Source organism: Giraffa tippelskirchi, chromosome 6 (genome assembly GCF_054371585.1).
Source record: "Giraffa tippelskirchi isolate mGirTip1 chromosome 6, T2T-mGirTip1v1.2.pri, whole genome shotgun sequence".
NCBI lineage: Eukaryota > Metazoa > Chordata > Mammalia > Artiodactyla > Giraffidae > Giraffa > Giraffa tippelskirchi.
Window position 1 is genome coordinate 152,393,253 of NC_137280.1, and position 16,964 is coordinate 152,410,216.

The window sequence follows — 16,964 nt, forward strand, 5'->3', positions numbered from 1 at the left end:
TTTGTGCTGTGTTCACAGAAGATAAGATCCTATCAGACCAGAAGGAAGTGTATTAGACTTCTAGGTGCAGCTACAGTTCTGTCCTTACTAGTAAAGCTTCCTTGGGAAGACTTGAGTCTGGGCGATATAACTTGTGTGCAGTACAGTCGCTCCTGTCTGTGTGGCAGACAGTAGTTTACTGTAGAATCAAAAGCCTGGAGGATGGTCTCCTGAGGGTCCAGCGGGTGTTGCAGAGGTGTTTTTCCCTCGTGTGTTCTGTTTATCACAAGCTCACGGTTGGTAGCATTTCTATAGAAGTCTCGTGTACCTGGCTTGTGGATGTGCCACCATACAGCAGCTATACATTTTCTTCAGCTTATTTCACTGGTCCCGAACCAATTTTACCATCAGTGTCTTCGTTTTTAATATTATTCATTTATTTTTTATTTGACTGCAGCGCATCTTAGTTGCGGCACTCGGGGATATTCACTGCAGCGCACATGGTCTCTAGTTGTGGAGCATGGGCTCCGTAGTTACATCACCTGGCTTAGTTGCCCAGAGGCATGTGCAATCCTAGTTCCCCGATCAGGGATCGAACCTGCATCTCCTGTGTTGGAAGGTGGATTCTTAATCACTGGACCACAGGGAAGTCCCTACCATCGGCTTCTTAGGTGGAGATTTCCACATCCTGTGGATTGTATGAATTCAGCCCCTGCACTTCTGTGTAACAAAGTCTTAAACTTTGGGTTTCGTGCTAGAGGCTGCTTGTGTCTCATTACACCCAGCGTCCAGGCAGGTAACAAGCTTTCTCGTGCCTCCTGATGAGTGAGTTTTTTCCAGTCCATTCTACATGAAGAGAGCAGTCATTAGTGTCTCTGTGCGGACATTTCAGTTACAGTTTCCACCTCACTTGTGGCTCTATGTCTGTCCCTGTGTGGGGTAGGAAGCCCGGGGCCTGCTCCTCCTTTACCATTCTGACTTTTAGCTCCCTCTGCATCTGCAATGGAAAGAACCCTTCCTTTCTTCTATGCTTGACTCGACTGTTTCTTCATTATCCTGAATACTTGTGTGCAGAGGGGAGTCCAGTTTAACTGAATCCATCGTGCTTTTGGAGGCCTCTCCAAAAGAAAGAAGGCCGTGCGGAGATGGAGCAGAGCTTGGAGTAATGCAGCTACAAGCCAGAGAGTGCCAATGATTGCTAGAAAACCTCCAAAAGCTGGGAGAAGACAAGAAAGCTGCAGTCCCCAACCTTTTTGCCACCAGGGACCGGTTTTTGTGAAACACGGTTTTTCCACAAACTGAGGGTGGGGTGGGGTGGGGGTGGTTTCAGGATGATTCAAGGGCATTACATTTATTGTGCACTTTATTTCTATTATTATTACATCACCTGCACCTCAGGTCATCCAGCATTAGATTCTGGAAGTTGGGGACCCCTGCAAGGAGGGATTCCTCTGCAGGTTTCAGAGGGAGCATGGCTCTGCCGACACCTTGTGTTTGGACTTCGAGCCTCTGAAACACTAAGACAATGAATTTCTGTTGTTTCCAGTCACTGTGTTTGTTGTACTTGTTTAGGGCAGACCTAGGCGTGCTGCAGTCCATGGGGTCACAAAGAGTCGGACACGACTGGGTGACTGAACTGAACTGAACTGAGGAAACCGTTAAGCGTCTTCAATTTTTCCATTCTATGAAAACATCTCAGTAAACTCGGGGGCTCTGTTACTATGTTATTTTCAGATTTTAAAGTTCTAAATATATCTTCGGATAAGGCCTGATGTCGGTGGATGAGTGGTCGTCTCTGAGTGATTGCTGTTCTTCTTCTCTTCGTATAAACTGTTGACTGTGCTCTTTGTATTTAAAGCATGGATAATTAAAAACTAGGTTTGGGCAGTATGGGCCCCTAGTGACGTTTGACCAAATAGCCAGCAGGAAAATGGAGGTGCTCAGACTGGAAAGGCTGTCAGGACTGGGCCTTCACGTTGCTTGTCCCCTCACAGCGCCCATGCCAGGCATCACCAATCAATCCTGAGCACTCTCTGCCTGTGCCCGCAGGTGAGCTCAGCACTCAGCTGACTGGCTCTTCTACTTCAGACGAATCTTATTTACCATCCTAGGTCTTTATTAGTCATCAGGCTTAAGATGTACATTTTTTTTTTTTTTTCTGAATAAGTGACCTAAGAATTAGAGGTGTAAAACTGATAATGAATGGAAATTTCAGTAGATGGTGCAGCCTAGGATTGTAACATCTAGCTGTCTGATTCTAGCTTTTGCACAGGTTTAAATCTTGGCTCAACCACTAATAACTGTCAAGTTTCTTAGTCAATCTTAACCTAATTTTTCTCATTTATAAAGTGGGGCTCTAAATACCTACCTCATGGGGTTGTTGTGAAAATCACATGATGTAATATGTATAAAGAGGTTATACCTGAAACATACTTAGCACTCATGTTACTGCTACAGGCATTGTTATTATTAGAAAGCACTGACAATAGCTCTTGGGAAAAATAGTTTCTGCTATCAGGGCACTACAGCCCAAATAAAACCAGGCTAGATCTTTAGTCAAACTCAACTTGCCTTGGGCTTCATAAAAGACATCTGCAAAAATATTATATCCCTATACTGTAGTATACCTGAAACTAACACGATATTACAGATCAACTATACTTCAATTAAAAAACTAGCTTAATAGTTTATGATAGCAAATAAATCAACAAGTGAATGCAATTAAAAAATCATTAAATATATACTTTAAATGGGTGGATTGTTTGGTATGTGAATTATATCTCAAAGTTCTTGCTTATATCTCAAAGCAACCGCCATAGTCATAACCCACTTATTGCTGTTTTGTAAAAGAAAAAACAAGTAAAAAACAAAACAAAACAAAAAAGCAATTCCACTGATGGGGTGCCCCCTAGCTGCCCATGCAGAATTCTAGTTTCTTGTAGAGTCTTTCCGAGTATTCTGAAAGTCCCAAGAAAAATGTGCTCAGGAACGAACCCAGTGATTTTTCTGCCTCAGCACCTTTATTCAAGCTCATGGCTCCCAGGCCATTTGAGGGAGACTCCTTTCAGCACCGCCACAGTTTCTGTGGAGATGCTGCCTGCAGTCTTGTGAAGCCACCATTTCCCTATTGAAAAGCTGAGAAAGATGCTGCCTGCCGTGTCCCTGTGCCCCCTGGGCCCCGGAGCAGCCTCCCTCAACCCAGAGTCTCTGTCTCTCGTGAAAACAGCTCTTCCCGCATCTTTCCTAGTTCCATATCTTTCACTGTAAGAATTCAAAAGTCACTCATGTAGCCTAGCAAAGAATAGATGTTACACTCCCCTGTGCATTCTCCCACTTCTGACCATCTTTCTTCCCATGAAGCCAAAACAAAACAAAAAGCCTTTGTGTAGCCCTAAACATAGGGACATATCAGCTGAAGGCAACAGATACAGATACTGGTTGGTCACCAGTCCATCAGCTGAGCCAACAGCCAGATCCTGAGTGCTAGTTTGGGTCAACTGATCTCTGGGGCACTAACATATCTTCTCAACAAGCTAGTGAATAGATTTGTGCAGTAAACCCTGCTACAAGAAAACAACTGGCATTTGATTGAATTTCTCCTGCCAAGTAATTCATTCCATTGGCACCATGTTTGAGGGTCTCTGCCACAGCACATGAGATTGTGATTATAGGAGGAATAAATCATAGATTAGTTTTTAGAGTTTTTGATAATTTTCCATATCAACTACTTATGTGTGTGAAATTTATGTTTTTGAAAATAATACCAGAATGATTAGAAAGCAAAGTAGGAAGTAAGACCTAGATAGAACCATCAACTGAAGGAATGTTATCATTCGTGAACTCTCTTTATGAAAAAAAAATTGTGGGGCATAGGAGAAAGAAACAGAAAGCAAAAGGATTATTTTACAACTCTGCAAATTGTGAAGATTTTCCTGTTCATTTCTTAATTTGAAAATAAACAGGGAATTACTTTCAGCTGAAACCCAGAGAATTTAGTAGTAAACATTTCCATGCATTTATGGACAGCTGCCTTTAAAAAATGTGTTAGAGCATGGGTAGCAATGGGCTCAAGGAAGCCTGGCAGGAAGGTAAGGCATGCCTGAGAAAGCATGGGAAGGAAGAGGTGGTCTGGCAGGTCCTGGTAGCAACATGAGATTAAACCATTCAGAAGGTGGGGAGGAGCAGTCTGAGGCAGCCCATGTCATGGACCCAGGCATCCAGTCACAGCAGCAGGCAAGCAGCCCAGAGGGTATGGAACAGTTCGGGTGCAGAGGCTGGTTGCTCTTGACTCTGTTTTTAAGACTACATCATTTCTACATTTGAAGGGGCAATTTTCTAGCTGTAGAACTTGCATAATCCCACTTCCTCTTAAGTTTTTTTTTTTTTTTTTCTGGTATTATATTACAGGTGCACAATGTTAAAATAATCATACTGTTATAGATAGAAATTCAGGATCCTGGAGTACTCGTCAAACTCCTAACTAGTCAGAAGACTATAAGCAAATCCATCCTCTATTGGAACTGGACAGAGTTAGGGAGGCCTTCACATCTGACAGGAACTTTTCTGAACATACCTCCCAGTGAACATAAGTTAGGATTGAGAGAGGTAAAAAAAAAAAATAGTCCTGATATTAAAGATTTAGATGTATTCAAGTCATATAACAGTGAGTCATGACACACGTATTTAAATGCATAATACATTAATACAGAACAGTGAAAGTTTTCTGTGACGAACCATCCCCACTTCACACAGTGTCACGAGGATTACTTTATGATGAAGAGGCTTGATTGGCATCAGTAGTGTATGGCCCTGTTTGTGAATAAAAACCTCTACTGAAGACTTTCATATTCCTAAGATACCACCCCCCTCCAATGTTGTCTGACTAGCTGGCTTCTGAATGTGTGTAGTATAGTTTTTTGTAGACAACTGACATGCCACTGAATGAAAAGAAACAATGTTGACTTCTTGGATGGTCAGCTGGAATGGGTTCAGTCATGACAACGGGACCCACAAACCTCACACAGACTCTAGCAGCATCAGACTTTTTTGAAGAAGAACTACTTTATTCAAATTGTTTCATATAGTAAACCAGATATTCAAATAAACAGGCCAGGATAAATGTTTTCCTTTGTTTCATTGAATCAGTTTACCAGAATCAAAGGAAATTCAGGAGATTGAGTTTCTGTGCAACTTTTACATCAAGCTAAGGTACTCACATGTGGAGGTTTACATGTTACAGAGCAAGAATATTTTATGTGTGGGTGTTTATGTATAGCTTATTTTTTTCAGACCCATTAGAACTTTTACACCAAAATGACCTCTGGCCCTATTCCAAATGGTTGTCAGGGGCTACCTCTCTTACTAGACAGAGTCTGTTCACCTCCTGGCTTGAGAATGTCTTCAAAGATAATCATCCATTAAGTTTTTTACTTTATAGTCACTTCTAGTTTTGATGCAAAGTGTTTTTTGACAGCTGGATCATCCTCACTTATTAAACACATCTCTATATTGTTTTGAGTTATTTCCTCAGTTCACATTTACCTTAAGAATTCAAAACTTGCCATCACTGATGAATTCATGGGTGGGCATCAAATTCTGGGGCTGGTTCCTTAATAATAACACGAAAATCTTTTGTAGAACAGCAACGTCACATGCCATTTTATGGCAGAGTATACATTTCTATGGTTATCTTTAACCCTGTTGGGATCACAGATTCCCCAAAAGAATATAATGCAAGCCATCTCTTCCCCGCAAAAAGAAATGCATGAATATATGCACACATTTGAGTGTCATTTCAAAAAGGTTTATGGACCCTTAGAGATCATTTAGTGATACTCTAGGGTTAACAGCTTTTGTTCTAAGGGGCTCTTTCAAAAGAGATAGCATTTATTTTGATCTGTAGAGCAGAGATTCTTTTGAAGAGAGAAATATTAGGTAACTTAATGGGACCAGACATAGCTTGGAACATTAGGATAAGATCACTGAGGAAAGGAACATTTGAAAGAATTGAAATAACTTCTGGACCATTTCTTTCCAAGTAAAGAATATTGCCCAACCTCATAAAAAAGATCTTTTCCACAGCGACGCATAGTTATATGGCCACTGATCTCTCTCCAGGAACCTAGGCTACAGTAGAAAGAATGACATGCTCTTTGGGAAACAGCCACTTTCCCCCTTTGTCGAACCCTGAACTGTGATGTAACAGTCTTTGGAGAAGGAATTGTGTTTACTTATTTTTTCCTCACCTTAATCTGCCCCTTAGCATATGGTGACTTTTTCTTCTCACAAATGATATGGCTAATTGTAAACAAGAGGATTGCCACTCCTATGAGCTAGAAGGATTCTGCTCCCTGGTAAATGGCCTAGAGCTTTTGTTAGAGAGAAGGAAGACAGAGGAAAGGGAATTGACCTTTTTTGGTGTGTGTTCTATGCTGGACTCTGGAAGCAGTGCCTTTCACAAGCCTGTTCATGACAAGCAAGAGCAACAGGGAAGCAAACTGGACCAGACCCTGAGCCAGTTAGTCCATTTCATTAAGCTTTTGTTTCCTCATCTATAAAATGGATATAATAAAGCTTTATTTAAAGCGTTTTTTTTATGATACAGGAGAGAGTGTGTGTCAGATGGTTAGCGCGTTCCTAGCACGTAATGGGCATACAGTTATCCACCTCAGTTGATTCTATATTTTTGATGGTGATAGTTTTGTTTTAATCCATTCAGAACACAACATAATATCATATCATTGTTGCTTTTTAAAACTAGCATCCTCCAACAGACAGGCTACACAGTTGGGCAGTGTTTAAATTTTTTAAATACTTTTAACACATGATTGTGCCTTCATTTTAGGACACCTAAAATGTTTGGCCCAGACACAAGTTATATAATCAGGATCTCTGATATATAATCGGGATTATATAATCCTGGACTCTGAACTCTTGTCCTCTGAACTCCTAACATGAAGTGTCACTCTCACTCTGAAACCAGCACCTGCCTTAACTTAGAAATTCTTTTAATTCATTTGTCACTGATCAAAAATATATTGGCTGACAGCTGAATAACACCGAGTGTGGGGATACGAGACCAAATGTGTCTTGGGAAAGCCCAACTGGGAAGCAGCAGGGAAGAGTTTACGTGCTGGTCTCTGCCTAGCATTGTTCAAACTCTTGATACTTGGAAACTCTCCTGAGCTTCTGGTCTGCCTGTGCCTGGGGAGGAGGCAGCTCCTTATCGTCTGCCTCAGCACCAGTGGGGGGCAGCCAGGGCAGGGGCTGGAAGAGTGTGGATGGAGCACTCAGCCTGTTAGCAACCCTGACCGACAGCAGTGCAGGGCACCCGGACTCCTGGCACAAATCCTCTCAGTAAGGCAAAGCACCAGCTTGCCCTCTGCTTTGCTCTCACGGTGGGTGTTTTACTTACAACTTTGGGCTTCCCTCATGGCTCGGATGGTAAAGAATCTGCCTGTAGTACAGGAGACCCGGATTCAATCCCTGGATTGGGAAAATCCTCTGGAGAAGGGAATGGCTACCCACTCCAGTATTCTAGCCTGGAGAATTTCATGGACAGGGGAGCCTGGCACCATCTGTGGGGTCCCAGAGTCGGACACAACTGGGTGACTAACACAACACTTTTGTGTATAACAGGTTGGCTCCTTATTATAAGTCAGCTCTCTTGATGATCTTCTTCTGCCTTTGACATGTGTGTTTTCCTGTTTTCTGGACCCCATGTCTTCAACTCAAGTCCCCACAGTCTCGTAGACCCAAACCCACTAACTTTCCACCCTGGGGAAAACTGAACTGCATTTTTGTCATTTCATTCCTGGCCTGTCTATGTTCTTTTCATGGAGGATATTTTGACTTTTTTTAGGGCCCTTTCACAAGATGATCAAGATGACATCCACCTAAAACTAGAGGATATAATTCAGCTGGTAAGTTGAGCCGTAGTCTTATCCTGCACAATTAATTATGTGTAAGACTTAACCTCTCAAAGGCCAGCACAGTGCCCACAGCTGGTAACTGGACTGTATGTTCTGTCCGTGAAACTGTGAAAGGGACCAGATTTGGCTAGGCATTTAACATCATGGTCCATGATGTTAATGCTGCCTGATATCTCTGAGCTCGCCACCATTTTCTTCGGAGCTGGAATCCAGGGTGGACTTTGTACTCCAGCAACTGCAGTGAGCTGCTGGGCACTGGGCTTCCAGTATGTGTCATTCCCTGCCCTCATCTCTTGCAGACGGACTGTCCGAAGGCCGAGTGCTTCGAGACCTTGTCGGCCATGGAGCTGGCTGAGCAGATAACCCTCCTGGACCACATCGTTTTCAGAAGCATTCCCTACGAGTGAGTGTACACGCACAGCAGCAGTGCGCCCCCCACCCCCCACCCCCCGCATCCCCATGTGTGTGCACAGAGCTGTGGCTTTTCATCTTACGATGGTTTGGGCCCACTTGAACGTCTTTGGGTTCCAGTTTATGTTGAAAATATCGACACAGAAATATTGGAGACTCTCAAGATGGTCACTCTTACGTTGCTGTATGTACTGCAGTTAAACATAGATTGTGAGTTTCTCTGACCACTCACATCCTAATATTATAGAAACCTTCATGCAGCTGTAACAGTGGTTCTCAGACTTCATGGTGCCTAAAATCATTTGGGAGACTTGTTAAAAAACATACATTCCTAGGTGCCTCCCTCAGAGATTCTGATTCTCTCAGGTTTGAGGCCCAAGAAACTTGATTTTCAATGAGAAGCCCAGGTAATTCTGTGTGGTCCAGGACTATACTTTGAGAAAAATGGATGTCGGGTCAATGCTGTAAATTTTGCTGCAGTTCTTCAGCCACGTCCATAAATCTTCAAGTACTGCTGAGCATGGAGACTCCACAGCAAGGTAGATTCCTAAGACAGTGCTTGGAACAGAGCACGTGTGGAGTGGGTATGTGCCGAGTGGGTGCTGTCACATAACAAGCATCATTGCCTCATGTATAGAGGATGGTGGCTCTTTCAGCCCCATGTCTCCAGCAGTCCTAATCAGCAGGTCCACACACAAAGCCTCTTTTTGGACAAATAACAACTCTTGGCCCAAGTCCTCTGTGAAATCATACCTAAATGGAAGGCAAGGGGGGGGCTGGGCAAGAGGTCTAAGTGTGGTCCATGTCGTATGTAGAGAAGAAGGCACCTGTGATGATGGAGGCTCTGGAGTAGCAGGACGGGGGGTCAGAGCTACAGCTAGGTCAGAGGGGCATAAAGAGCAGGGCTGGAGATGCTCCTGCAGACTTTTCTGTTATGTGATTGCCTTATTTCTCTCCTCCTCTTTCAGCACTTGTAGACGTATCCATGACAGAGTGAAGTAAGTCAGGAAGAGAAAGACAAATATCATATATTAATGCATATATGTGGAATCTAGAAAAAATGATGCAGACGAACTTATTTGAAGGGTAGGGGTAGAGACGCAGGTGCAGAGAACAGACGTGGACCCAGAGGAGAGGGGGATGAATTGGGAGACTGGGATTGACGTATCTTCTGCCATGTGTATAACAGAGAGCTGGGGGAACCTGCTATATAGCACAGGGAGCTCAGTTCAGTGCTCTGTGATGACCTAGAGTGGTGGGATGGGTGGAGAGGGAGGCCCCAGAGGGAGGGCTTGTATGTATACGTATAGCTGATTCACTTACGTTGTACAGCAGAAACTAACACAACATTGTGAAGCAACTATACCACAATTAAAAAAAAAATTAAATAAATAGCATCTGCCCTTTAAAAAAAGGAATGTAGCCCCATGGCCGAACAAATGAAACCGTTAACTATTTGATGACTTGAGTTAGGAGCCTCTTCGCCTTCCTCCTGACGGAGGAGGAGAAAGAGCAAAGCCTGGACCTTTGTGGTTGACCGTGTTGTGGTCTCTTCTTGGGACGCTTCTCACCTCTCCTCCTTGCCCCCTCTGGGCCACTATGAACATGTACCAGTTATTTTCCTCCATGGAGTTAGCACATCTTTGTATACAACAACCTTGCAGGAAGGGAACAGTACCATCCACATCAAGGGACAAAGGTCCTTGCCCAGGGACTCGGTCAACATTTCTGGATTGAGAATGTGTCAGAGTAATTTCATTTTAAGTTATTTTTGGTAGTGCCTCAACAAAATAATTCCTGTATGCTCCAGCTTGATTGTCCCTTGCTTGCTGTGATCTGGTGACCTGCTCATAAATGAAATGAAGGAGCAGGAATGTTATTTAGAAGACAGACTTTCCACCAGGCTGAGCTCCCTCTGCCATAACTGCCTTCCTCAAATGACCAGGCTGCAAAGTGCTAACACTAGTGTTTGTTCTTTCAGCCCTTAACCACATGTACTGTTCTGGGCTCTGGGGAGAGCAAAGGAAAGTCCCTGCCTGTGGAATTGACATTCTCCTGGAGAATGTCAGAACAAAGCAGAGGAAAACATGCTGTTGCTGATTAACATTTTTGGTAGCGATGAATTTTTTAAGCCTTCTGCTAAGCCTTAAGATTTTTTAAGCTGATCCAGGGGAAATGCTCTTGGTTTCTGAGTTAGTACTGAGCCTCTTCATTCCTCTTGTCATTGTTTTCCAATTTCAGAGAAGCCTTTATTATGATCCTAATAGGGACCCAGTTCCAAACACTTATTCCCTGGAGAAGGAAATGGCAACCCACTCCAGTATTCTTGCCTGGAGAATCCCATGGACAGAGGAGCCTGACGGGCTACAGTCCATGAAGTCACAAAGAGTTGGACACGACTGAGTGATGATCACTCACTCACTCACTCCAAACATTTGTAAGAGAAAGCTGAAAACTGAAAATCTCTTTCTTTTTGATATTCAGTGGTGAAACAGTAGGTGGGCTAAAATTCATTCGAGATGAAGCAGCAGCAGTTGAGTATTCAGTATCAAGTTTAATTTATATAATATTCATAGTAGTTATTCAGGACCATAGATACCCTTAAAAAACTTAATTGATTTTGTGTTTTGCTTTGAACTTTCAGAGAATTTCTTGGGCAGGGGTGGATGAAGCTGGATAAAAATGAAAGAACACCTTACATTATGAAAACCAGCCAACACTTCAATGATGTGAGTAACCATAACAATAAAACCTTGGGCGGGAGTGGTATAGGAAGATGAGTATCAGGGTCTTCAGACTCCTTCTCTAAATTAAAGGAAGTGTGCCACTCACTTCTACAACAAAACTGATGGAATGTTAAAAAAAATAAGCTTAAATCTCTTCTATGAGTTCACGGTGATGTGATAACTTCCATTTACCTATCAGTCCTAAGAGGTTCACTTTGATGGTATACACATCCGATGGATGCTCACTCATGCATAGGTGTTGTTGTTCAATTGCTGAGTTGTGTCCAACTCTTTGTGACCTCATGAACTGTACCGCTCCAGGCTCCTCTGTCCTCCACTATCTCCCAGAATTTGCTCAAATTCAGGTCCGTTGAGTCAGTGATGCCGTCCATCCGTCACCTCCTCTCCTACCCGCTTCTCTTCCTGCCCTCAATCTTTCCCAGCATCAGAGTCCTTTCCGATGAATTAGCTCTTTACATCAAGTGGCCAAAGTACTGGAGCTTCAGCTTCAGCATCAGTCCTTCCCATGAATATTTAGGGTTGATTTCCTTTAGGATTGACCGGTTTCATCTCTTTGCACCCCAAGGGACTCTCAAGCATAGGTTGTTGCTGTTATTTTTATCACCATTACTTCATGGTTGTAGATTGACTAGTTCTGACTGCACTTGTCACAGGCCCCTGGTGGTGCCGGTGACAGTAAGGCTGTGTTGGTACAGCTCTTCTTCATCATTACTGAACATTCAGTCCCAGTACATTCCAGGGTGGGAGGGGACCTCTTTGAGCATCATTACAGCGCTTCTGAGGCCGTGTGCAGTGGTGACCAGCTGTCAGTGCGTCTCCTTCTCTACTCTTCTGCAGCAGTAAGATGGAGTTGCTTTTGTACCCTCCAACTACCCGTGGTGCTATTCTAATGGTCTTAGTCCTACGGAAGAACCACAGATGTTGGAGTATCTTCAGGCCTATGCAGGCAAAGGGAAGGCTACCGTTTCAATTTTACTATAGTAAAAGGAATAATGGTAATAAAAAAGACTACCAGGGACCCTGTAGGTAAATTAGTAAATGATTCAGAGTCAAAATACAAAACAGTGCAAATTCTCAGTACAGTTTTTCTGTCTTTCTAAGGGTACATGCGTATTAGATGTTATCACGTAATAAGCATCGATGCAGCTGCTTCCTAAAGGATAGGACACATGACCCTTTTGGATCACTCTCTGAGAAATGGAGGCCCTGCTGTGGACCACAAACCTTTTTTTTTTTTGGCCCATGTTGTACCTACACCTGGGATGTAATGCCTCTCAAATCAGAAGTTCAGATTGTGGGTCCCAGATTGTGGGTCCCAGGCTCCAGACCCACAAGTCTCTACTTGATACCACTTGATTGGCCGCTGTGTCCATATTGCAGGTGGAACTCATCATCAGCCCTTCTCAGACCTGCCAAGGCTGCTGCTTCATCCTATTCTCTGTTCTTGGTCATGGGTAATGGCCCTGCCAGCCACTCACTCACCCAGCATCGGAGTCTTCCCCACCCTGCTCACCCCTCAGGATACCAGTGAGCCCTATATCTACCAATGTCTCAGATCCTTCTTTCCCCTCCTTTCCCACAGCCATAACCTTGATTTGGCTTTTCATTCTCTTCTCCACGAGCTCCTAATTCACCAACCCCCACCCCCACGCCATCTCGCTGCCACCCAACCCTTTCTTCACACAGTGTCACAGAAATAACTTCTTTCTAAGGCCCATTGAATTATACCCCTGTCTGTGATGACATTTTGTCCGTGGTTTTTCCTCTCGCTTTCTTGATTCTTCCGCAGCCGCTCAGCCTGGCCTGCAAGAGCCCGCCCACCTGTCGTCCTTGTCTCTCCCCATCCCCCGAGCTCCTCACACAGCTGTCCTGCCAGGTCCCCCAAGCCACCACACCTTCCCTCCCTGTCCCTTTGCAGCCGGTTGGATGGGAGACAGCGGCTCCTCCTACTGCTCCTTCAGGGTTCAGGGCGGGTGTGACCTGTTTCCAGAAGCCAGCATCTGCCCCACGCTGTCTCCAGTTCTGAAGCTCCCCCCACCCCCACCCTTGGGTTTGCATCTCACTGTGTGATATTTACTTGATTCTGTCTGACTTCCCCTCACCTTCCCACCTAACCAGGCCTAACCAGGCTCAGCACCCTAAGGTCAGGGAGACTGATTTATTTGTTTTTCCTGTTCCCACAACTAGTCCTTACTGCTACTGCTAAGTCACCTCAGTCGTGTCCGACTCTGTGCGACCCCATAGATGGCAGCCCAGCAGGCTCCGCCGTCTCTGGGATTCTCCAGGCAAGAACACTGGAGTGGGTTGCCATTTCCTTCTCCAATGCATGAAAGGGAAAAGTGAAAGTGAAGTCGCTCAGTCGTGTCTGACTCTTCGCAACCCCATGGACTGCAGCCTACCAGGCTCCTCCATCCATGGGATTTTCCAGGCAAGAGTACTGGAGTGGGGTGCCATTGCCTTCTCCGAGGTGCTTATTACAAAATAATTTCTCTAATGAATATGCACATGGGGAGGCCCTGTGACCTAAGGTGCTCATGCTTGTGGCCAGTCATGTCTCTGACTCTCTGCGACCCCAAGGACTGGAGCCCACCAGGCTCCTCTGTCCATAGGATTTCCCAGGCAAGAATACTGGAGTGGGTTGCCATTCCCTTCTTCAGGGGATCCTCCCAACCCAGGATTGAACATGCATCTCCTGCTTGGGCAGGTGGATTTTTTTTCTTTTTTTTTTTTCAATCACTGAGCCACTTGGGAAGCCCATGACCTAAAATAACTATGGGATTATCAAAGAATGGGTATACTCATCAGATTTAGTGTATGGACAGGAGATTATGGATCTTATATTCCCCTTGTTAGTTATCAATCCTATTCTATCCTTTTCCTTTCCATTTTCTAAGTCTTGAGCTTCTTAAGCTGCCTCTTTTTTCTCTTGGCTTTTAACTAATAGAATTACAGCACTTAGCTTTGAAACTGTAGGTCCCTCTCACTGCTGGTGGAAAAACAAAATTCAGCAAGAAGGCGAAAATGTTCTCTTCCCCTGAACCAAGCATTTCTGGTTTAAGAGTTGGTAGGTTAGAGTTTGATTTGATTGGAGGGAAATATGTTTTCTTTCTCTGTGATGGCTGAGGCTTCCTAGAGTGACTATCTTCATGTTGTTGGAAATCCAAGGAACATGGGGAGAGGCCGCAAGAAGTGAAACCTCTGATCTGCAAAGGCTGCCATTCCTCGGGGGAATAGCTCATCCTATACTTTTGTTTCAATAATTATTGGAAATGACTTCTTCATCAAAAGATTTTGTTATTGATAACAAAATTACCTCTTCCCCCAACAAGCTGATCCCAAACAACTCTCTTCACTCTCAGAATGAGAATGATTATTGTTAATAATGTTAATAATAATAATGTTATTATTACAGACTTTAGTCTCTTCAGAATCTGGTTGATATCTACAACAGACCATGTCCCAAAGGAGAAATTGCAAATATGTACTTGTCAGTTCACTCAGGGCAAATTCTGTTGCACCTCCTCCTGAGGAAAATATACATTAATAAACACTTACAAATTAATACATTTCATTGAAAAAATAAAACTCAGTTAAGCCACTCAAAAAAAAAAGATGGACCATGATCTCGCATCCCTTGACACTCGCTTTCCCGACATTTCTGTAGGTGATTCAGGTATTGTGCCTACATGAATGGCTTTGGCTCTTAGCTGGACTCTCTTGGCTTTTCCATTGTCTCAGATGAGTAACCTGGTGGCCTCCCAGATCATGAATTACGCAGATGTCACCTCCCGAGCCAACACAATCGAGAAGTGGGTGGCGGTGGCAGACATCTGCCGGTGCCTGCACAACTACAACGGCGTGCTGGAAATCACCTCAGCCTTAAACAGAAGTGCCATCTACCGGCTGAAGAAAACCTGGGCCAAGGTGTCCAAGCAGGTGAGCACCAGCGGGCGACACCTCCCACTGCCAGGAGGAGGAGAGTCTGGGAGACCAGAGCCGAGATAAATATTACTGATTAGGAAATAATTAGCTGAAATGAGCAGCTCCGTTGGCAAAGAAAGGTGCCAACATGGGTGATTACTATGTTCTTAACACTTAATTGATTCCTCTCATGCGCGTTTCTAAATGGTTAATTTAGGGGGAAAAAAATACAAACCAAAATATTCATTATAACATATTTGGGGACATCTTCAGACACTGTGGTTGACAGTTAGGAGCTGTTCACTAAATTATTTAGGGAGGGCCCGTTGACTCTGGGTGAGCACAGTGATGTCTCTGGATCCATTCTTTGTCCCTCAAAGTAAAGGTACAAGTACCTTAGGGCCAAAGACCAGGGACCGAGGGCCTCTGGGTTCACCTTTTCATTTGTCATTCTTGTAGTCAAGTTGTTGCATAATGATGTGGATGTGAAGGGATATAACTTTCTGAATTTTCTTTTAATTGGACTCAGCTTGTTCACACTGTTTGCTTTCACTCAGATAATTTGAAGATTCAAGTGACGTCACCATTTTCCTGCTGGTCTTCGCCATGGTGTCAGTGGATGTTGGGTGTTGGGAAGGGCTTCTCTGGGCTCATGGGAGGCTGTGTGCCCCCACTGGCTTCCTATCGTAGTCTCTGACTGATTAGTCGTTGGGTACAAACCACTGTGAATTGCCTGTGCCTGGTGCTCAGGTGGCAAGCCTACCCCATCAGGAGCATGGCGTGGTAATTGTACGCAGGGAGCTTGGCTGATCTCACCTCAGCTCTCACTGGCTCTGCTGATTCTCTGAGATGGGGTGTGTATCACCTCTACTACAGGCTATCCTTCCCCTTGCTGATCCCTGGTGGGCAGGCTAACTCTTCTTTACTGTTAACAAATAACTCGTTTGACCCTCTCAAAGGGTGTTGGGGGAGTTTTCTAGGCTCCTCTATGTTCTCTGGGTACCAGAGGCTAGGAGTGTCTTTCCAGGGCCTCTCTGCATATCCCTTTTCCACAGATCACTATGCCCACCTTGTTGTGACCACCTCGAGTTGGTGAGGGGCATCTTCAGGATGCCCACCTCCAGGGTTTCAGGCAGGAAGAAGAGTATATATTTGGCTGACATTTCCTCAAAACTCTCTGGTTTCTGTTGCTCCTTCTGAGGGTTCAAGCCCCTCGCAGAGACACCACTTCTTACTCTATTCTATCTTCTTTTCTTTTTCCAAGCCTTTTAAATTCCTCCCCGTGTAGCAAGAAACCAAGCCTAAGCCATATCTTTTATTCCCTTCCCCACTATTCCTTAGTAAAAATGGAGTGCCTTGAGAATCCCAGATTTGGCCCCTAGGACTAGCAGACTCTTCTTCTATGAAAAGAGCCTGGACCTTGCAAATAATATCCATAGCTTTTATAAAAACTGTTTAAAAAAAAAAACTTTTAATGTTGAAATCTTTGTAGGTTCATACGCAATTGTAAGAAATATAGAAATCCCCTCCGCCCTCCACCCAGTGTCCCCCAATGGTTACATCTTGTGTAACTATAGACAGTATCACAACCACAAAACCAAGCATTGGTACCATCCACCAGCCTTGTTCAGACTTCATCTGTTCCACCTGGACTCGTGTGTGTGTGTCTATGTGTGTGTTTAGTTTTATGTGCCTTTATTACAGGGATAGATTCACTACAGTCAAGATACTGAACACTTCTATCATCAGGATACCTCCTGCCACCCTTTTATAGCCACAACCACCTCCCTCCCTCTCACTCCCTAACTCCTGGCAACCACAGATCTGTTTTCCATCTCTATAATTTTGTCATTTCAAAAATGTTATGTGAATGGAATCATATAGTATATGACATTTTGAGATTGCCTTTTTTTTTTTTATTCAGCGTAATTCCTTTGCGATCTGTTCAAGTTGTTACATATATCAGCACTCAGTT

General features: G+C 44.0%; 1 protein-coding gene across 10 annotated transcripts in view; it reads left to right on the forward strand.

Moving 5' to 3' along the window:
- Positions 1 to 16,964, forward strand: part of RASGRF2 (Ras protein specific guanine nucleotide releasing factor 2) — a 240,322-nt gene that overhangs the window by 213,804 nt on the left and 9,554 nt on the right. For all 10 annotated transcript variants that reach the window (XM_081503811.1, XM_081503812.1, XM_081503815.1 and 7 more), the window contains 4 exons: positions 7,841 to 7,901; positions 8,210 to 8,313; positions 10,966 to 11,050; positions 14,807 to 15,004. In XM_081503811.1, coding sequence (XP_081359937.1) covers positions 7,841 to 7,901; positions 8,210 to 8,313; positions 10,966 to 11,050; positions 14,807 to 15,004 — 448 coding nt within the window. The remainder of the gene's footprint in view (positions 1 to 7,840; positions 7,902 to 8,209; positions 8,314 to 10,965; positions 11,051 to 14,806; positions 15,005 to 16,964) is intronic.